The sequence below is a fragment of the Oncorhynchus gorbuscha genome, linkage group LG20, assembly GCF_021184085.1.
Source record: "Oncorhynchus gorbuscha isolate QuinsamMale2020 ecotype Even-year linkage group LG20, OgorEven_v1.0, whole genome shotgun sequence".
Lineage (NCBI taxonomy): Eukaryota > Metazoa > Chordata > Actinopteri > Salmoniformes > Salmonidae > Oncorhynchus > Oncorhynchus gorbuscha.
In genome coordinates, this window is record NC_060192.1 from 4,913,338 (window position 1) to 4,936,397 (window position 23,060).

Genomic DNA, 23,060 nt, shown 5'->3' on the forward strand with positions numbered 1-23,060 from the left:
GGAAGGCAAAACATACATGACATCGGCTCAGCCTCACTAGGTCCATGTACGAACCAAGCAGTAGGTGTTGGAAGAATACAGCTGATTTATAGAGCAACTCTAAAACCAACGAGAAACCGACCGGGGTACTTATAGCCCTGATAGCATGCCTAATGTTCGACAGAATAGATAGAATGGGTTGTTATGTGTTCCAGCCTAATGGTCTAGTTCCATTAGGACCAACAGAGTGGTGATGGAGGTGTGTTTGTGAAGACGACAGCAGAGTGAAACACATTCGTCCCTCGCTGCCCGAGTCGGCGTGTATCAGCATCAGACCGTTCCCTCTCTAAATGTGACATAAAAACGTCACTATGCCGGGAGTGTAAAAGCTCCAGATTTATATGCCAACGCGTGTGTTTGTAGCTCAGAGTGAGCTGTAAGTTACGGCTGCAGTAGGCCTTAACGGCTTGCACCATAATGGAAGATCAAGCCGTTTTCCCACAGTTGCCAGCTACAGTAGCAGCACTCAGTGTGGCTGTCTGTGCAAGGGGAAGATGGCATTAGTGTGTGTTAGTACCGTTTATATTTTAGTGCATATGTGTGTATGTGCAATGGGGTATACGTATGTAGAGGTGGGAATGCAGTCTGTCGTGTGTGTGTGTGTGTGTGTATCTACTGTCGAGGTGTGTGTGTGTATGACGTGCCATGGTGTGTGTTTGTGTTTGTGCTGGGAACAGCTGGCAGGTGGAATGGGTACGTAGGGAGAGGTGATGGATGCTAGCGGTACAGCGCTGACAGATGATCTGACAGGTGTTCTCTACAGCCCTCGGAGACACCTCGCTTATGAGCCGGAAAACACGGCCAGATGCAAACCACACACTTCGCCCATACTCAACACACTCAGCAACACCTCATCCAAACCCAACACACACTACATTCGGACCCAAAACGCAGCCAGACGCAAACCACAAATGCACACTGCACCGTAATCCGACCGAACAGGCCAGAGCTGCCGGTTTCAAGGAGCGGGACGCTAATCCGGACGCTTCTAAGAAACCCAGTGACACTCTGCAACGAACCATCAAAACAGGCAAAGCGTCGATGCAGGACTGATCCACGCCGTCGGATGTGGCAGGGCTTGCAAACTACTAGGAATTACTAAGGCAAACCCAGCCGCAAGCTGCTCAGTGACGCAAGCCTACCAGAGGAGCTAAATACCTTCTATGCATGATCACGCTCTCCATAGCCGATGTGAGTAAGATCTTAAAACAGGTCAACATTCAGACAGATTACCAGGATCCATACTCAGAGCATGCGCTGGTCAGCTGGCAAGTGTCTTCACTGAGACTTTCAACCTGTCCCTGTGCCCAAGAACGCCAAGGCAACCTGTCTAAATGACTATCGCCCTGTACCACTCACATCTGAAGCCATGAAAGGCTGATCACGACTCACATCAACACCATTATCCCAAACACCCAATCGAATTCGCATACCGCCCCAGCAGATAACAGTCTCTATTGCACTCCACACTGCCCTTTCCCATCTGGACAAAAGGAATATACCTACTGTATGTGAGAATGCTGTCCACTGACTACAGCGTTCAACACCATAATGCCCACCAAGCTCAGGACCCTGGGACTAAACAACTCACTCCGGACCAGGTGGTGAGGGTAGGCAACAAAACATCAGCCACACTAACCCTCAACGCGGGGGCCCCTCAGGGGTGCGTGCTTAGTCCCCTCCTGTACTGCATGGCCGTACACGACTCAAAACACCATAAATTAAGTTTGCCGACTCCACGACGGTGGTAGGCCAGATCACGACAACATTGAGAGCCTATAGGGAGGAGGTCAGACTGCCAGGACACCAACCTCTCCCTCAGCAAGACAAAGGAGCTGATTGTGGACTACAGGAAATGGAGGGCCGAGCACTCCACCATTCACATCAACAGCACTGTAGTGGAGAGGGTTGAGAGCTTCATGTTCCTTGGTGTCCACATCACTAAGGACAGATCATGGTCCAAACACACTAAAACAGTCGCGAAGAGGGCACGACGACGGCTCTTCCCCCGCAGGAGGCTGAATGACTGGCATGGGCCCTCAGATCATAAAAGTTCTACAGTTGCACCATTGAGAGCATCTTGACTGGCTGCATCACCGCCTGGTATGGCAACTGCTTGGCTCCTGAACACCTTCTACCAGTAACCCAAAGCCTTAAGACTGCTGAACAGTTCCTCATATGGCTACCTGTACTATTTGCATTGACATCTTTATGCACACACACTACATTGACACTCCAACACACACACAACTCTGTTCATTATCTATCCTGATTGCCTAGTCACTTTTACATGTACATATTACCTCAACTACCTCATACTCTTGCACATTGGCTCAGTACCCAGTACTTCTTATATATAGCCTCGTTACTACCTGGTACTCCTGCACATTGGCTCGGTCCCGGTACTCCTATACAGTCTCGTTACTACCTGGTACTCCTGCACATTGGCTCGGTCCCGGTACTCCTATACGGCCTCGTTACTACCTGGTACTCCTGCACATTGGCTCGGTCCCGGTACTCCTATACAGCCTCGTTACTACCTGGTACTCCTGCACATTGACTCAGTACCGGTACTCCTATACAGCCTCATTACTACCTGGTACTCCTGCACATTGGCTCGGTACCGGTATTCCTATACAGCCTCGTTACTACCTGGTACTCCTGCACATTGGCTCAGTACCGGTACTTCTTGTATATAGTCTCGTTTTTGTTATTTTATTGTGTTACTATTTCTAAAAATATATATATTTAGCAAATTTTACCTTTGAACTCTGCATTGTTGGGAAAGTGCTAGTAAGTAAGCATTTCACTGTAAAAGTTGTAGTTGGTGCATGTGACATATACCATTTTATTTGACACCGCACACAAAGCCACTACACATTAACACTGCACCCTAATCCAACCCAACAGACTAGCCACTGCATCCTAATTCAACCAACAGACTAGCCACTGCATCCTAATTCAACCCACAGACAAACCACTGCACCCTAATCCAACCCACAGACTAGCCACTGCACCCTAATCCAACACACAGACTAGCCACTGCACCCTAATCCAACCCACAGACTAGCCACTGCACCCTAATCCAACCCACAGACTAGCCACTGCACCCTAATCCAACCCACTGCACCCTAATCCAACCCACAGACTAGCCACTGCACCCTAATCCAACCCACAGACAAACCACTGCACGATCCCAACACACAGACATTAACACTGCACCCTAATTCAACCCACAGACAAACCACTGCACCCTAATCCAACCCACAGACAAACCACTGCACGATCCCAACACACAGACATTAACACTGCACCCTAATCCAACCCAAAGACTAGCCACTGCACGATCCCAACACACAGACATTAACACTGCACCCTAATTCAACCCAAAGACTAGCCACTGCACGATCCCAACACACAGACATTAACACTGCACCCTAATTCAACCCAAAGACTAGCCACTGCACGATCCCAACACACAGACATTAACACTGCACCCTAATCCAACCCACAGACAAACCACTGCACGATCCCAACACAGATAGTAACACTGTACCCTAATCCAACCCACAGACTAGCCACTACACGATCTCAACACACAGACATTAACACTGCACCCTAATCCAACCCAAAGACTATCCACTGCACGATCCCAACACACAAACAGTAACACTGCACCCTAATCCAACCCACAGACTAGCCACTGCACGATCCCAACACAGACAGTAACACTGCACCATAATCCAACCCACTGCATGATCCCAACACAGACAGTAACACTGCACCATAATCCAACCCACAGACAAACCACTGCATGATCCCAACACACAGACAGTAACAATGCACCCTAATCCAACCCACAGACAAACCACTGCAACCTAATCCAACCCACAGACAAACCACTGCAACCTAATCCAACCCACAAACCACTGCAACCTAATCCAACCCACTGCAACCTAATCCAACCCACAAACCACTGCAACCTAATCCAACCCACTGCAACCTAATCCAACCCACTGCAACCTAATCCAACCCACTGCAACCTAATCCAACCCACTGCAACCTAATCCAACCCACAGCAACCTAATCCAACCAACAAACCACTGCAACCTAATCCAACCCACAAACCACTGCAACCTAATCCAACCCACAAACCACTGCAACCTAATCCAACCCACAGACAAACCACTGCAACCTAATCCAACCCACAGACAAACCACTGCAACCTAATCCAACCCACAAACCACTGCAACCTAATCCAACCCACAAACCACTGCAACCTAATCCAACCCACAAACCACTGCAACCTAATCCAACCCACTGCAACCTAATCCAACCCACAAACCACTGCAACCTAATCCAACCCACTGCAACCTAATCCAACCCACTGCAACCTAATCCAACCCACTGCAACCTAATCCAACCCACTGCAACCTAATCCAACCCACAGCAACCTAATCCAACCAACAAACCACTGCAACCTAATCCAACCCACTGCAACCTAATCCAACCCACAGACAAACCACTGCAACCTAATCCAACCCACAGACAAACCACTGCAACCTAATCCAACCCACAGACAAACCACTGCAACCTAATCCAACCCACAAACCACTGCAACCTAATCCAACCCACAGACAAACCACTGCACAATCCCAACACACAGCCAGTAACACTGCACTCCAAAGCACCGCAACCCAACACACACACTCTATAAAGTAACCCTACACACGAACACACTGTACCACAACACTCTACACACCAACCCAAAGCACATGCACCGCCATCAAGAATCAAGAGACAAAACACTGTTCGTTCACTTAACCATTTTAATTAACTCAGTTCTTTTCACCAATAGTGATTACAGACCTCAATGATTGATGAACACATTTTTGGTTCCCTAAAAAAACAAAACATAGCTTTCTTCATTTATAAAGGCACTTCACAGGCGTTGCTCCGTTGGAAACAACAGTAGGGGTTGGAATGGATGAGGCACAGTAACAGTGGATTTTTACAAATACTGTCACACCAGATAGGTGGGGTGAAATGTGTTGTTTTACAGGGTCAGCCACAGTAGTACGGCGCCCTAGGAGCAAATCAGGGTCAAGGGCACATCAAATATGGGGTACGACAACCAGCGGCCTTTTGGTTAGTAGCCAAACGCTCTAACCGCTAGGCTACCGCTTGGCTATCTTCAGCTAAAAAGAAAAGCACTCTCTTGTTTATATCAATGGCATACACTATATAGCATCATGGTAGTTCAGTCGTCTTGACTTTTTGGCTCTTGAAACGCTTCAGGAGGTTTCAAATTCATTCCAATAACAGTATTTAAATAAAGCTATAAGGAATCTAGGAGTGCTTTTCTCTAAGCAATAACAGAAGAAAAAAAAAATGTTTCTGGAGCCGTTCTGAGATCTCCTTGCCTGCATGTAAGTGGGTGTGTGTGTGACAGAATGCAAGAGAGGAAGAAAATGAGAGATCGGGAGAGAGAAAGACATTGTGTGTTTTTGGATGAATGAGATGGAGATTTCATCATGGCAGCGGTGTTTTGCTCTGTGTGTTGGAGGACTGGAGCTAGGGGGCGCTCTAGGCCCGGGCCAGGGCACGTTTCAGGTCGCGGAGCAGCATGGGGCCCATGACACTCTTCTCTGTGTTGATGGTGATCAGAGCTGCAGACGACTCCCTCAGCTCCACCGTCACCAGCACCACAGCTCCACTACTGGCCGTCTTACCGGCAAACCTACAGGGAACATGAGATCAGAGACTGGGTTACAACACAGACTGGATAAAGGGGTACAGGGTAGCACGACCAAATAGATCTATGAGAGAGGGTCACAGAACAAGTAACATGATGGACCAGATATACAGTAGAAGACAGGGTAACAGGACAGACTTAGTACACGAGAAGTGGTTACAGGAATGAGTAGATACAGGATAACATGACTGACTGGATACAAGAAAGAGAGAATTACTGAACACACATTTAGTCTAATCTGGGGCTAGTACTCCAAGTTCAGGGACCAAAGTAAAGGCTGAATAGCTGACCGATAACTAAACTGCATGAAATTAAAAATCAATGTGGGTGCCAGGTGCCTATGCACACCGAGCCCATCATAAATCGTCAACTAAGAAACATTCCAAAACATGACAAATCCTGCAATTACACAGCATTAGTAAGGCGTGTGAGTGAGTGGGAGAAGAGAGAGAGAGGAGAGAGAGAGAGAAAAAGAGTCTATTATCCAGCTAACTAAAAAGCCATTAGGGAGGAGACACACCATTCTGTCAATCAAACACATTCACCCCTTTTTCCCCCCAGTGAGAGTGTGGGGAATCTGAGACCAGAGTGTGGGCCCCTGAGGAACAGCCCCCACCCCTCCTTCCCCCTGGGAGAATTCTCAGCAGCCCAGTTTCCTAGGACACCAGCCACGCAGACAGGGGACCAAAATAGGGTGCACATGGTGCCCATTGAGGGTGCTAACAAGAGCCAAGCAGGGGCCCTGACCCGGGGTGACCCAGCCCCTATTTAGGGTGACAGGCCTGGGCTGAGCCCCCTCTCCCCTGTTCCCTCTGGTCCTCTGGAGCCCCACGTGGCTGACAGGCTGACACCACCCAGCCATCTGCCTCCGTTTAGCACTACATCCCTGGGACAAAGACCCCCTGCGTGCCTCTGGTTAGGCCTCACAAATAACCGTTCTTAGGACTGACAACCAGCCCACAAAGACCCTCCTTCAGGCCTGATAATACCCCAGTAAAGAGCAGAGGAGAGAGGAGCCCCTCACAGCAGATCGAGCTGGGGCGGAGCCTGTAGGCAGGACCAGGGGTCACCAGCTGTCACCGTCTCCGGGTGCAGATAAACGGCACGACCACCAATTAACACACACTGTGGCACGCACACACGCACACAGTAGTGTGTCTGGCTGTGCCTCTGGGGAGTGGCTAAATTACCATCAACAGAAGAGAGGGAGTTTATCAGGCAGCTCTCACAGTCCTCTCAGACTTAATTAAAATATTAGCCACTTCAACAGGATACACACTCCACTGAAAACACCACTAATCCCTCGCCCCTCTCTCCCTCACCCATCTTGCCCTCCCTCCACTCTTCCCTTTCCTCTCATTGTTAAATATGAAGTATTAGCCAAAAAGGTGTGATGTAAGTTCAGCAGTTGTATAGGCCTCAATATGTAATTTTGCCAACTTTGTTATTTATCACAGGACATCACATGAAATTGCACAAACTAGTGTTTTTAAAAAGTCCTACCTAGCCAATGTGTTCTGTGCTTTAGCCTCTTTCCATGCCAGCAGCCTGAGGTGTGTGTGTGTGGTCCCTGTGGCTTTGTTAATGGGTTTAGGATATAAATCTATCATTAACACTAACACTGCCCTGAGGCTGCTCTTTGAGGCCGCTCTCTCTCTCTCTCTGGAGACACTGGTTGGAACACTGCCCTGAGGCTGCTCTTTGAGGCCGCTCTCTCTCTCTCTCTGGAGACACTGGTTGGAACACTGCCCTGAGGCTGCTCTTTGAGGCCGCTCTCTCTCTCTCTCTCTGGAGACACTGGTTGGAACACTGCCCTGAGGCTGCTCTTTGAGGCCGCTCTCTCTCTCTCTCTCTGGAGACACTGGTTGGAACACTGCCCTGAGGCTGCTCTTTGAGGCCGCTCGCTCTCTCTCTCTGGAGACACTGGTTGGAACACTGCCCTGAGGCTGCTCTTTGAGGCCGCTCTCTCTCTCTCTCTGGAGACACTGGTTGGAACACTGCCCTGAGGCTGCTCTTTGAGGCCGCTCTCTCTCTCTCTCTGGAGACACTGGTTGGAACACTGCAGCCCAGGGAAGACTGCTGGATTGGTCACTGGATGGTGTGTACTTCTAAGAGAGTTTGGTTTGTGTTCTCTCTGTACCGGTCAGTTTGGTAGTGGCGGACAATTACTTGATCCATTAGTTCTGTGCTGAAGGCCTCAGGGCAGGATGCTGCCTGGTTCTGATTACACACACACACACACACACACACACACACACACACACACACACACACACACACACACACACACACACACACACACACACACACACACACACACACACACACACACACACACACACACACACACACACACACACACACACACACACACACACACACACACGAGCCGAGGAGCATCCATTTACAAACCAGACGTGACCCAACTCTTTACTTCCACACACAACCAGAGAGAGAGCGATCAGCAGGGGTGATGGTCTAAACCAGGTCATTGGTATGCCCGTGCGCTCTTCAGGCAGGCGTGTGTGGGGCTAAAACACTGGATTAATTGCAGCGTATGAAAAGAAAATCATAACCCCTGGACTTAGAGGGGAGATTGGCATCGATCGCCAGGCTGCCGCTAAGCATCACTCTCCAATTATCTGCGTTTCTCCTCAGTGGAAAGAGCCTCACCCTGTTGCCATCTGCCTCCCCTGCACCTCCATCCCTCCCTCCATTCTCCTCCACCATGCAAACACTAAGTGGGCTTCACCTTTACATTCAACCTTAGACTGGGTCCGGAAGAACAACGTTCAGTCAGCCACCTACCACAACCAACTGGCTCTGAGATGGTTCACAATTATGCCTGGTTGGATTTATATAGAGCTTTTCCAGGTGCTCAAAGCGCTTTGCATTTTGTGGATATATTAAACTTCACAAGGACAGTGTTAACTAATGCAGAGTTGGGATTGGGGAGAGAGAGTACTCACACATACATTGTTATTGGTTATGTTCATAAATAACCATTGCTACCACTGTTTTTAGGGAGCAAAGCAAAGCGTTCATAGAAGACCAGCAGGGTCATTCAGAGGTCAAGACAGGAGGTGTGAAAGAAAGGGAGCCAAAAACAGCAGGTCAGGGACAAGGTAGCACGTCCGATGAACAGGTCAGGGTTCCATAGCCAGAGTAAATATGAAGTTGGTCACACCTTTGTCACTATAACAGCATCCACTCTTCTGGGAAGACTTTCCACTAGCTATTGGAGAATTGCTGCGGGGACTTGATTCCATTCAGCCACAAGAGCATTAGTGAGGTTGGGCACTGATGTAGGAAGATTAGGCCTGGCTCGCAGTCAGCATTCCAATGAATCCCAAAGGTGTTTGATGGGGTTGAGGTCAGGGCTCTTTGCAGGCCAGTCAAGTTCTTTTACACTGTTTGGACCTCATTGTGCACATTGTCATGCTGAAACAGGAAAGAGCCTTCCCCAAACTGTTGCCACAAAGTTGGAAGCACAGCATTGTCTAGAATGTGATGGTATGCTGTAGCGTTAAGGGGCCTAGCCCGAACCATGAAAAACAGCCCCAGACACTTGGCATTATGCCTTGTGATCTTCGGCTTGTGTGCGGCTGCTTGGCCATGGAAACCCATTTCATGAAGCTCCTGACAAACAGATCTTGTGCTGATTTTGCTTCCAGAGGCAGTTTGGAACTTGGTAGTGAGTGTTGCAACTGAGGACAGACAACGCGCTACGAGCTTCAGCGGTCCCGTTCTGGGAGCTTGTCAGGCCTATCCCCTTCGCAGCTGAGCCGTTGTTGCTCCTAGACGTTTCCATTTCACAATAACAGCACTTACAGTTGACCGGTGCAGCTCTAGCAGGGCAGAAAGTTGACAAACTGACTTGTTGGAAAGGTGGCATCCTATAATGGTGCCATTATTACCAATTGCCTACGGAGTTCGCATGGCTGTATGCTAAATAGTATACACCTGTCAGCAACGGGTGTAATTGAAATAAATGAATCCACTAATTTGAAGGGGTGTCCACATACCTTTAGCTATATAGTGTACCCATAGACTTCCAGTCATTGCGCTAACACTAGTTAGCAATTGCGCTAGTTACCAACTTCCTTCAAACTGCACGCATAGACATAAAAAACGGTATCCATCCTCATGGCCAAAATCCCATAGTATCCCTTAATGGTTTAAATTGGATTTTTCTCATGCGGCATTCAAATATGGCCTGTACCTATAGATTTCGCATATAGACTCAATGAATTAGCCTCTAAAAAGAACTTGAGAATCATTAGTTGCCGCATTTAACAAAACGGCCACGCTACACCAGACCAGGACTATAAGAACTGAACCAACGGACACGGGGCCATGAAGTTTGGTACGTAAACGTCTGTGCGAATATAAAAGTCTCCGCAACCTTAGATTGGCAACAGTGGCATAATATATTCACACCCTATAAGAAATTAACCATAATGTGTGCTATTCTCACCTCGTCGCCTCTGGACATATTGCCTTGAGAAATTCTGGAGAGTCCCAATTGCCTTAACTAAAGGGTGTATACACTTGTTGTGCATTTCAATTTGCACACCACAATCAATACAATTCCTAAACCTTCCCAAAGTCACACCGTAACACAGGAGACGGACACGCTCACATGCAGTCAAGAGTCAAGAACAAAAGGGTTCAGAGAAGAATTCTAAAACCACTAAATCATATTGAACATATTTGGTACGTAGATTTAAATGAATCACGAATGAGTTTATTTGATTAAAGTCCCATAATTCACCGCAATACAGTGGCTTTGGAAAGTATTCAGACCCTTTTTCCTCTGTTACAGCCTTATTCTAGAATGGATTAAATAATCACCCCCCCCCCCCAATCAATCTACACACAATTCCTCATAATGACATTTTTGCAAATTTTAAATAAATAAAAAAACTGATTTAACACTTAAGTATTCAGACCCTTGACTCAGTAGTTTGTTGAAGCACCTTTGGCAGCGATTACAGCCTCAGGTCTTCTTGGGTATGACGCTACAAGCTTGGCACTCCTGTATTTGGGGAGTTTCTCCCATTCTTCTCTGCAGATCCTCTCGAGCTCTGTCAGGTTGGATGGGGAGCGTCGCTACACAGCTTTTTTCAGATCTCTCCAAAGATGTTCGATCGGGTTCAATCAGCGACAGAGACTTGTCCCGATGCCACTCCTGCGTTGTCTTGCCTGTGTGCTTAGGGTCTTGCCTGTGTGCTTAGGCCAATCTACCATAAAGGCCTGATTGGTGGAGTGCTCCAGAGATGGTTGTCCTTCTGGAAGGTTCTCCCATCTCCACCGAGGAACTATGGAGCTCTGTCAGAATGACCATCGGGTTCTTGGTCACTGACCAAGGCCCTTCTCCCCCGATTTCTCAGTTTGTCTGGGCAGCCAGCTCTAGGAAGAGTCTTGGTGGTTCCAAACCTCTTCCAATTAAGAATGGAGTCCACTATGTTCTTGGGGACCTTCAATGCTGCAGAATGTTTTTGGTACCCTTCCCCAGATCCGTGCCGACACAATCCTGTCTCGGAGCTCTACAGACAATTCCTTCGACCTCATGGCTTGGTCTTTGCTCTGACAACTGTGGGACCTGTGCCTTTCCAAATCATGTCCAATCAATTGAATTTACCTCAGGTGGACTCCAATCAAGTTGTAGAAACATCAAAGACGATCAATGGAAACAGGATACACCGGAGCTCAATTTCAAGTCTCATAGCAAAGGGTCTGAATACTTATGAAAATAAGGTATTTCAGTATTTTAAAAAAAAAATTAATATGGTCGCAAAAATGATTGAATCAATTTTAGAGTAAGGCTGTAAAGTAACAATTTGGAAAGGGGTAAGGGGTCTGAATATTTTCCGAATGCACTGTATACCAATACAGAAAATATTTCACAAATCTTAACCTAAACCATTCGTCAAATTGACCCCAGAATTGGTAAATAGTCGCAACCCTTTAAGAACGATTACCTGCGTCAGACCAAACTGGCATCATCCTTGTGGTATTGAGAGATAAACACGGAAATGCTTCCACTGGTTGCACATTAAGGACGATAGTTCCTACATGATCGTGCTTTGTTATCCAAATTATATTGGTTTTCCCCTTTGTCCTCCTGTGAACCCCGTTCATTGCAGCTCATAGTCATAAAGTTCAAACCCAACACAAATTGGAAGCCGACAGAATATTAAAACTAATATTATCACGCCAAGAAAGTTCTTTAGACTGCAAATTGTTGGTATTATCAAATAGAGATGACAGTTATGATTATTTAAATAATGGAATAACATATTGAACATCCTCATTCATCTCATTTAATAGGACAAAACGTTTATTTGTACTTAACTTCGTTTACCAGTCATCACCAAATGGAAAAAAAAAACTGGATATATGAATCGATTATATTGAAGCAAAGCGAAAACATAGCTTACAATTCCAAAGGTGCACTTTTAGAAATGAAGGTCTCTAACCAACCAAAGCATACAAATACAATCAAATTTGCTTTCAAACTGAGTGAAAAATAGAGCAGATTTATTCTATTCCTCCTGTTTAGACACAAACAAGAACAGCTTTTTCTACATTTGCTTTTCTGCTTGATTTATTGCCAGCCTCCTTTCCAGCAATCAATTGGGCTGAGTTGAAGTGGTGGTTAGGGTTTCCTCGGTTACAACAGGGCTGCACCCTGCTGGTGATTAACGGGACTACATGTCTGAGAGGTAGGTGTGTGTGTGTGTGTGTGTGTGTGTGTGTGTGTTGTCTCAACACACCAAAGAACCTGAGATATGAAGTAAAGCACCACAAAAGAATATAATATCATATCACATGATACCATTTTCAGTTCATCATTTCTAAACCTTGACCCCCAGGCATGGATGTGCTGGTGCCCAGGCCAGAGAGGCCTGTCCCTGGGGAGAGGTGGTGAGGAGAGGGGGTCCTAGTGGAGTTCACCTCCATCATAGTAATATTAATGCAAAGTGACCTCCACAATGAGCTCTCAGCGTGTGTATCCACTCATATCGATCCCTCTCATTCCTACTGTGTGTGTTTGTAAGCATTAGTCTGTGGGTCTGTGTCTGTGAGCACTAGTAGTTGTGCGGCAGACATAACCCCACCTATGAGATACAACCTTCCATTTGAGATTTTCAGATCTGAAGGAAACCGTAGATGGCTCCATCTAACCTTACAGTATATTACCTGACCCCTTCAGCTCTGCAGACACAGAAGGGGAGGCTCTTCAGTAGGCTTTGGTGGTATCCAGATTTTCATATGGTCATTCCATCCTTCTCTCATACAGGAATGTATGGTATTACCGGCATAGCACACAAGGGGGCGCTAGAAACGCTAGAAAATCCCATTAGGACTAACAGAATGCTATCCAAATCAGCACAAGCGAATAGCAAAATCACAGATGCTGTTAGCTAAAGAATTTGAAAAGCTCATAAAGTTATACAAGCATAGGTGGTAGCTACCAAATAAAATGTTCGGTGAGTGTGGGCATTTACAAGAAAAAGTGAACGAGAGAAATTCTGCAAATGAACAAAGTAGTGATGCATGCTTTTCTGAAGGAAGGGCAACATGTGTACGCAGAGAACAGAGGAGAAAAAACAACAACCTCTAGTTTGAAGCACAGGGGAAAAAATGACAACCTAAAACAGAGCTCTTTGACTTCTGGCAGGAAACCATAAGATATCTGATGGCAAATATTTAGTAGTGACTTGCATACAAGTGTGACTTCATCATCTCATGTGTGCTGCACAACAGAGACTTGCCGATAGAGCTTCAAGTTCCTTGGCGTACACATTAGAAGTCGATCGATTACGATTTTTCAATACTGATTACTGGACGACCAAAGAAAGCAGATGGCGATTAAAATCTGCCAATTTTTTAATGACAATTACAACAATACTGAATTAACACTTATTTTAACTTAAGATAATACATCAATAAAAATCTATTTAGCCTCAAAATAAATAATGAAACATGTTCAATTTGGTTTAAATAATGCAAAAACAAAGTGTTGGAGAAGAAAGTAAAAGTGCAATATGTGCTATGTAAGAAAGCTAACGTTTCAGTTCCTTGCTCAGAACATGAGGACATATGAAAGCTGGTGGTTCCTTTTAACATGAGTCTTCAATATTCACAGGTATGAAATTTTAGGTTGTAGTTATTATAGGAATTATAGGACTATTTCTCTCTATACCATCTGTATTTCATATACCTTTGACTATTGGATGTTCTTATAGGCACTATAGTATTGCCAGTGTAACAGTATAGCTTCCGTCCCTCTCCTCGCCCCTACCTGGGCTCGAACCAGGAACACATCGTCAACAGCCACACTCGAAGCAGCGCTACCCATCGCTCCACAAAAGCCGCGGCCCTTGCAGAGCAAAGGGAATAACTACTCCAAGTCTCAGAATGAGTGACATTTGAAGCGCTATTAGCGCGCACCCAGCTAACTAGCTAGCCATTTCACATCGGTTACACCAGCCATTAGGCTGATAGGCTTGAAGTCATAAACAGCGCTGTGCTTGCGAAGAGCTGCTGACAAAACGCACGAAAGTGCTGTTTGAATGAATGCTTACGAGCCTGCTGCAGCCTATCATCACTCAGTCAGACTGCTCTATCAAATCATAGACTTAATTATAACATAATAACACACAGAAATACGAGCCTTTGGTCATTAATATGGTCGAATCCGGAAACTATCATCAACTATCATATTATCTAACGGGTGGCATCTCTAAGTCTAAATATTCTTGTTACATTACACAACCTTCAATTTTAAGTCATAATTACGTAAAATTCTGGCAAATTAGTTCGCAATGCCCAAACTGTTGCATATACCATGACTCTGCGAGCAATGAAGGCAAGAGAAATGACAATTTCACCTGGTTAATATTGCCTGCTAACCTAGAGTTCTTTTAGCTAAATATGCAGGTTTAAAAATATATACTTCTGTGTATTGATTTTCAAGAAAGGCATTGGTGTTTATGGTTAGGTACAGTCGTCCAACGATTGTGCATTTTTCCGCAAATACGCTTTGGTTAAATCATCCGCCAGCGTTGCATCGATTATATGCAACGCTAGATAAACAAGTAATATCATCAACCATGTGTAGTTAAAACCAGTGATTATGATTGATTGATTGTTTTTTATAAGATAGGTTTAATGCTAGCTAGCAACTTACCTTGGCTTACTGCATTCGCGTAACAGTTAACTGTAAGGTTGCAAGATTGGATCCCCCGAGTTGACAAGGTGAAAATCTGTCATTCTGTCCCTGAACAAGGCAGTTAACCCACTGTTCCTAGGCAGTCATTGAAAATAAGAATGTGATATTAACGGACTTGCCTAGTTAAATAAAAAGATATATATATATATATTTTTTTAAATTTATTTTTAAATCGCCGCCCAAAAATACCAATTTCCGATTGTTATGAAAAATTGAAAAATCGGCCATTCCAATTAAATCGGTCTACCTCTAGTACACATCACTGACAAACTAAAATGGTCCAACCACACAGACAGTGTGGTGAAGAAGGCGCAAAAGCGCCTCTTCAACCTCAGAAGGATGAATATGTGTCTTGGCACCTAAAACCCTCAATCTTACAGATGCACAATTGAGAGCATCCCGTCGAGCTGTATCACTGCCTCGTACGGCAACTGCACTGCCCGAAGTCGCAGGGCTCTCCAGAGGGTGGTGCGGACTGCTCAATGCATCACCGGGGGGGGCAAACTATCTGCCCTCCAGGATACCGACAGCCCCCGATGTCACAGGAATGCCAAAAAGATCAAAGACAACAACCACCCGAGCCACTGCCTGTTCACCCCACTATCATCCAGAAGACTATGTCAGTGCAGGTGCATCAAAGCTGGGACCAAGAGACTGAAAAACAGCTTCTATCTGAAGGCCCTCAGACTGTTAAACAGCCATCACTAGCACATTAGAAGCAGCTGCCCTATATACAGTTGAAGTCGGAAGTTTACATACACCTTAGCCAAACACATTTAATCTCACTTTTTCACAATCCCTGACATTTAATCCTAGTAAAAAAAAAATCACTGTTTTAGATCAGTTAGGATTACCACTTTATTTTAAGAAAATGAAATGGTAGAATAATAGTAGAGCGAATGATTTACTTCAGCTTTTATTTCTATCATCACATTCCCAGTGGGTCAGAAGTCTACATACACTCAATTAGTATTTGGTAGAACTGCCTTTAAATTGTTTAACTTGGGTCAAATGTTTCAGGTAGCCTTCCACAAGCATCCCACAATAAGTTGGGTGAATTTTGGCCCATTCCTCCTGACAGAGCTGGTGTAACTGAGTCAGATTTGTAGGCCTCCTTGCTCACACGCTTTTTCAGTTCTGCCCACAAATGTTCTATAGGATTGAGGTCAGGGCTTTGTGATGGCCACTCCAATACATTGACATTGTTGTCCTTAAGCCATTTTCCACAACTTTGGAAGTATGCTTGGGGTCATTGTCCATTTGGAAGACTCATTTGCAACCAAGCTTTAACTTCCTGACTGATGTCTTGAGAAGTTGCTTCAATATAAGCACATAATTTTCCTCCTCATGATGCCATCTATTTTGTGAAGTGCACCAGTCCCTCCTGCAGCAAAGCACCCCCACAACATGATGCTGCCACCCCCGTGCTTCACGGTTGGGATGGTGTTCTTCGGCTTGCAACCCTCCCCCTTTTTCCTCCAAAACATAATGATGGTCATTATCGGGTTCAAGTCTGGGCTCTGGATTGGCCACTCAAGAATTGAGACTTTTCATCAAGGTTCTCTCTGTACTTTGCTCGGGTCAGCTTTCCCTCAATCCTGACTAGTCTCCCAGCTTACTCAGTTTAGCCGGGCGGCCAGCTCTAGGAAGAGTCATGGTGGTTCCAAACTTCTTCCATTTAAGAATGGAGGCCACTGTGTTCTTGGGCAAATTCAATGCTGCAGAAATGTTTTGGTACCCTTCCCTAATACGGTCTCTCGGAGCTCTCCAGACAATTTCTTCGACCTCATGGCTTGGTTTTGCCTCTGACATGCACTGTCAACTGTGGGACCTTATATAGACGGGTGTGTGCCTTTCCAAATCATGTCCAATAAATGTAATTTAACACAGATGGACTCCAAGTTGTAGAAACATTGATGCTCAATGGAAACACCTGAGCTCAATTACAAGTCTCATAGCAAAGGGTCTGAATACTTAATAAGGTATTGCTGTTTTTTAAACCTTTTCATGATATCCAATTGGTAGTTACAGTCCCTGCAACTCCAGTACGGACTCGGGAGAGGCGAAGGTCGAGAGCCGTGCGTCCTCCGAAACACAACCCTGCCAAGCCGCCCTGCTTCTTGAGACACTGCACGCTTAACCCGAAAGCCAGCCACACCAACATTTATAAAGGTTATGCATGCCAACATATTAACCAAGAATTAAGAGTTGGCAAAGTGGTCGTGTCAGGTGAAAATGATATAAAACAGTTTACCATCGCAACATGTGTCAATTAGCACCAGAGACTCTATTTCGATCAGAGGAAGAAGCATATAGATGCTCCTTTCTTTGGTTGTCACCTTTCCATTGCGATACCTCACACTGTCGTGATGACCAGCGGAGATACTTTTAGGAGGTGATTTGACTCCTGGCTCAGTTTGTCTGAACCGTTTGTCTGAACCGGTTGTCTGAACCGGTTGTCTGAACCGGTTGTCTGAACCGGTTGTCTGAACCGGTTGTCTGAACCGGTTGTCTGAACCGGTTGTCTGAACCGGTTGTCTGAACATCCTGAAACCAACTCTAAGCTGGGATTTTTTTTGTCTTAATTTTATTTTTATTTTTTTTTAAACAGGTGAACAGGAATTCCTAGGAACTTTTGAGACCCTTTGTGGATACAGGCCCAGGTCATCATTGTGAGACCAGAAGAGAGCGTGTCATCATTAAGGGACGGTGAGGAGAGTGCAGCTTCCTCATCAGCCAGCCAGGAGACAGAGATTGATAGTCCAGAGTCATTTGTCCTATTGGTTATTCTAAATGAAGTATGGGGTTATTGGAAGCAGGCCTCTCCCACCGGCTAACATTGATTTCCACTGATTCTCCTCCCAGCTCACTGTAACCTTGTGCTTGTGTCTCCTATCATCTCCCTCACCTTTTCTACCCACCCTCTATTTTTCCATCCCCTTCGGTTCTTTTTCTTCCTCCTCTCCCGCATTGCCCTCCCTGTTACTCATCCTCTCGCTCAAACAGAAAGAGACGGGGGAGACAAAGGAAAGGAGGGAGAGAGACGGACATCCAGGAGAGAGAGACAGACAGGGAGGTAAAGATAAAGTGAAAGAGGGACAGAGTGGGAGACAGAGGGGAAAGATAAAAGGAGAGACTGGAAGAGGGACAGAGGAAGTGAAAGAGACCTAAGGAAACAGAGAGCGAGAGAAAGAGCCAGAGGGAGGGGTGATTATCTGTCAGGTGTGTGTGTGTGCGTGACGGAGGAGGAAGCTAATTAGCACACCAATGTGTACACCAATTACACAACAAGCCTTCACACGCACATCTCACCTGTGGATGTTGTCTTGACCGGATGGAACCACTCCCAGGTTGGCCACGGTTGCCACCTGTCTGCTGATTGGTTGGCGGGTCGTGTTCTCTGCTGCCATGGTGATGGTTGCCGAGCTCTCGTTCATGCCCAGCAGTTTCCCTGATTGGGTGAGAAACAGAAACAAGTGAAATGATGCACTCTCATCACATCGAAGAGGTTGCGCTGCAGGTGCGCGGAAGAAGAATCCTCACTAACTAACTGTTCACAACACACACAGCCAGTCTGATTGTGACAAACGACAGGAAATGAACCTAGTTCTGAAGAGCTTGACTGTGAAGGAGACGAAGAAAGAAAGTGCACTTTTGGACCACACAAGAGCTCCCAACACTCCAGAAAGAGCATTTAATGAGGACTGGGGGAGGGAGGGAGGGATGGAGTTTAGAGTGAGTGGGGTGGTGGGGGCACAAGTTAGCCAAGGGAAAATACCCTATTCAGGTCAAAATAACAACAAATCTGTTTCTAAAGACCACCTGAAGAGAAGTAAAGTGGTTTGGTTGAAATAATCATCTTTAAAAAGCGAAGGGCGGGTTAATTCTAGCCGTTCGGTCTCCTATCCTCTTCCGTCTGATTGCTATGAGGAGGAGAGCCCAGAATAGGACTATAGTGAATGAAGATTCGTTAATGAATTAACAAGACGAGGAAGGCATTTAGCAGGCACTTAAGAGTGCTGCATTCTCTCAATGCCTCTTCTATTCACAGGAGAGTGAGGTGTGTGTGTGTGTGTGTGTGTGTGTAAAAGATATTCAACCACTCTTGGGAGGCGAATCAAAGTAGAATGTTTCTTATTGATTCAATTGATAGAAAGCCTGCATAGAAAGCAGTCCAGTCATTATTGGCCCCACTTACAAAGCCATTACCTACACACTACATATGTTGCTGCTTGGACTAAGGCACACATCTTTCACAGTGACTAATCCTAAATGGTCACGGTGACGATAATGCAGCTGATTGTGTAAGATAAAGATTTGGATATGTATTTATTTTGGGGAGTTTAGTGTATGATAACTTACCCTGCTCCTTGCGGAAGTCCTGTTCGGTCATGGTGGCGGGTAGGAAGAGTTCTCCTACGGCAGGCTGGATGGACACACTGAACTGGTCCTCCTTCGTACTGATGGACAAACAGGAAAACAGACCAACAAGCCCCTCGTTGAAATTAGGTGTGTGTGTGTGTGTGTGTGTACAGCTGCGTGCGTGTTTGACGTTTTCTCCATCTCCGTTGTGATCGTCATGCAAAACACACTGGGCGATTGGCATTTTAGGAAAGATTGATTTGCTCGGTCCCAAACAGGTTCTCTGATCAACCTATTGATCAGCGAGCAGAGACATGGATAAGAGAAGAAAATGAGGAGAGGTTCCTTCTACAGCTGGAAGAAAAGCAGGACAGGAAAGAGGAAGAAGAGGCTATAGCCGTTTCAGCCTCACTGTCTAAAAACGTCTCGACGCCAGAGTATCTTACCACAGCTGGAAGTTGGCTGCTTGTGTAGAGTCGTTGAAGTCGACGCCCAAAGACACAGTCACCGAGGCCTCTGGCAGCAGACACTCTGAGAACAGAGAGAAGGAAGGAGAGGAGGATGAAAAGAGAGGAGTGAGTGACAAGGGCAGAGGAGGAAGGGGCAGAGGACTAAGAGGGAAAGGGAGAGGTCATTAGAGTGGAACAGACAGGCATGCAGACGGCACTTGTGTTTTCTACTTCACAAAGCAAGGCCACCGCGTGTGACAAATCCATCCCTCAATCTCATCCTCCACAACGAGACGAAAGACAGAACACAAAAAATGAAGGAGTAGCATATTTCCAAAACAACAGGGTTGTCAAAGAGAATGTCAGGGTCTAAAGAGGAGAGCGAGAAATAGTGAAAGAGGGGGAGATGGATATGTATGAAGGAGGAAGAGACCGGGGGGTGGGGGGACATGAAGTAGAGAGAGAGATCTGAGAGACCGGGGGGAGGGGGAGACATGAAGCAGAGAGAGATCTGAGAGACCGGGGGGGGGAAGACATGAAGCAGAGAGAGCTAGAGATCTGAGAGACCGGGGGAGGGAGACATGAAGCAGAGAGAGAGCGAGAGATCTGAGAGACCGGGGGGAGGGGAGACATGAAGCAGAGAGAGAGAGAGATCTGAGAGACCGGGGGGACATGAAGCAGAGAGAGAGAGAGAACTGAGAGACCGGGGAGACATGAAGCAGAGAGAGAGATCTGAGAGACGGGGGGAAGACATGAAGCAGAGAGAGATCTGAGAGACCGGGGGGGGACATGAAGCAGAGAGAGAAAGACATGAAGCAGAGAGAGAGAGAGATCTGAGAGACCGGGGGGGGGGGGGAGACATGAAGCAGAGAGAGAGAGATCTGAGAGACCGGGGGGGGGGGAGACATGAAGCAGAGAGAGAGAAAGACATGAGAAGGATCCTCCACGGTCTCCTGAGCAACCAAGTGTTTCTCTGTGTCTCTGCGGAACTCAGTCACACAGAGGAGGACCCTGGACACCAGAGCCAATCACACACTCTTTCTCTCCACTCTTCTCAAAGCTGCTTTCTATCCCTCCACCATCTTCCCATTTGTCTCCCTCTCCATTTGAGTTTTAAGAGAAACGTGGACTTTACTCCAGTAGATGCTGACATATAGACGAGACAGCTCTATTGTAACACATTGTGGGCTATGCTGCTGTAGGAATAGCCAAGCGCTCGTCTGTAACATGTTTTTATGAGGTTAAATACACTGTGGGGTAATGTAAGGTATTCTGTCTGCATTCACTTTCTCCTGCTCAATATGAAAAGCAACTCCACTCCCACGCACACCCACACTCTTAAGCTCAATCGATCCCAATTACCCAGTGTTTGGCTGCCGGAGTTCCTTCAATGCCCAATCAATCCACAGCCAATTGATGCTTTTAACGCGCTTGAGCGCACACCTTTTCATCTTGGCCCACCCCTTTCTTTTGTTTTTCTTTAATGTCTGGGCTCCGAGGGATGTGTGTGTGTGTGTTTGTGTTATGAATGAAGACTGTATAGACACCCCTTCAAATGAGCGGATTTGTCTATTTCAGCCACACCCGTTGCTGCTGACAGGTGTATAAAATTGAGTGCACAGACATGCAATCTCCATAGACAAACATTGGCAGTAGAATGACCTCACTGAAGAGCTCAGTGACTTTCAATGTTGCACCGTCATAATACGCCACTATTCCAACACTCACTACCGAGTTCCAAACTGCCTCCGGAAGCAAAGTCAGCAAGTCATGAAACGGGTTTCCAATGCCGAGCAGCCACACACAAGCATAAGATCACCAGGCACAACACCAAGCATCGGCTGGAGTGGTGTAAAGCTCACCGCCATTTCGCTATAGAGCAGTGGAAACGTGTTCTCTGTGATGAATCACGCTTCACCATCTGGCAATCTGACGGACGAATCTGTTTTTTTTTTCGGATGCCAGGAGAACACCACCTTCAAGAATGCACGGTTCCAACTTCAGTTTGGTTGACGATAAAAAAATGGTTCGGGCTAGGCCCCTTAGTTCATGGTTCGGGCTAGGCCCCTTAGTTCATGGTTCGGGCTAGGCCCCTTAGTTCATGGTTCGGGCTAGGCCCCTTAGTTCCATTGACGGGAAATCTTAACGCTACAGTATACACTGACATTCTAGAAAATTCTGTGCTGCCAACTTTGTGGCAACTGTTTTGGGAAGGCCCTTTCCTGTTTCAGCATGACAATGCCCCCGTGCACAAAGACAGGTCCATACACTGAGCACTGTGTCCATACACAGAGACCTACACCGAGCGCTGACCTCAACCCCATCAAACACATTTGGGATGAATCGGTACTCCGACTGTGAGCCAGGCCTAATCGGCCAACATCAGTACCCGACCTCACTAATGCTCGTGGCTGAATGGAAGCAAGTCCCCACAGCAATGTTCCAACATCCAGTGGAAAGTCTTCCCAGAAGAGTGGAGGCTGTTATAGCGAAGAAGGGGGGACCAACTCCATATTAATGCCATTGATTTTGGAATATGTTCGACGAGCAGATATCTACATACACTACATGACAAAAAGGATCTAGCCCACCTACAGTATTGAAGCAGTGCATTATGTTATCTAGCCCACCTACAGTATTGAAGCAGTGCATTATGTTATCTAGCCCACCTATAGTATTGAAGCAGTGCATTATGTTATCTAACCCACCAACAGTATTGAAGCAGTGCATTATGTTATCTAAAGCACCTACAGTATTGAAGCAGTGCATTATGTTATTTAGCCTTTTACAGTATTGAAGCAGTGCATTATGTCATCTAACCCACCTACAGTATTGAAGCAGCGTATTATGTTATCTAGCCCACCTATAGTATTGAAGCAGTGTATTATGTTATCTAACCCACCTATAGTATTGAAGCAGTGTATTATGTCATGTAACCCACCTACAGTATTGAAGCAGCGTATTATGTTATCTAGCCCACCTACAGTATTGAAGCAGTGCATTATGTTATCTAGCCCACCTACAGTATTGAAGCCGTGTATCATGTTATCTATCCCACCTACAGTATTGAAGCAGTGCATTATGTTATCTAGCCCACCTACAGTATTGAAGCAGTGTATTATGTCATCTAGCCCACCTATAGTATTGAAGCAGTGCATTATGTCATCTAACCCACCTATAGTATTGAAGCAGTGTATTATGTCATCTAACCCAC

The 23,060-nt window shown here is 46.1% G+C and overlaps 1 protein-coding gene across 1 annotated transcript in view; it reads right to left on the bottom strand.

The window, feature by feature from the left end:
- Window positions 1-4,854: 4,854 nt before the first annotated feature.
- Window positions 4,855-23,060, bottom strand: part of ap3b1a (adaptor related protein complex 3 subunit beta 1a) — a 68,431-nt gene continuing 50,225 nt past the window's right edge. Inside the window, exons 24-27 of the mRNA XM_046316875.1 lie at window positions 19,844-19,928; window positions 19,398-19,495; window positions 18,348-18,486; window positions 4,855-5,779 (exon numbers count right to left, since the gene is read on the bottom strand). Coding sequence (XP_046172831.1) covers window positions 5,626-5,779; window positions 18,348-18,486; window positions 19,398-19,495; window positions 19,844-19,928 — 476 coding nt within the window. The 3' untranslated portion in view covers window positions 4,855-5,625. The remainder of the gene's footprint in view (window positions 5,780-18,347; window positions 18,487-19,397; window positions 19,496-19,843; window positions 19,929-23,060) is intronic.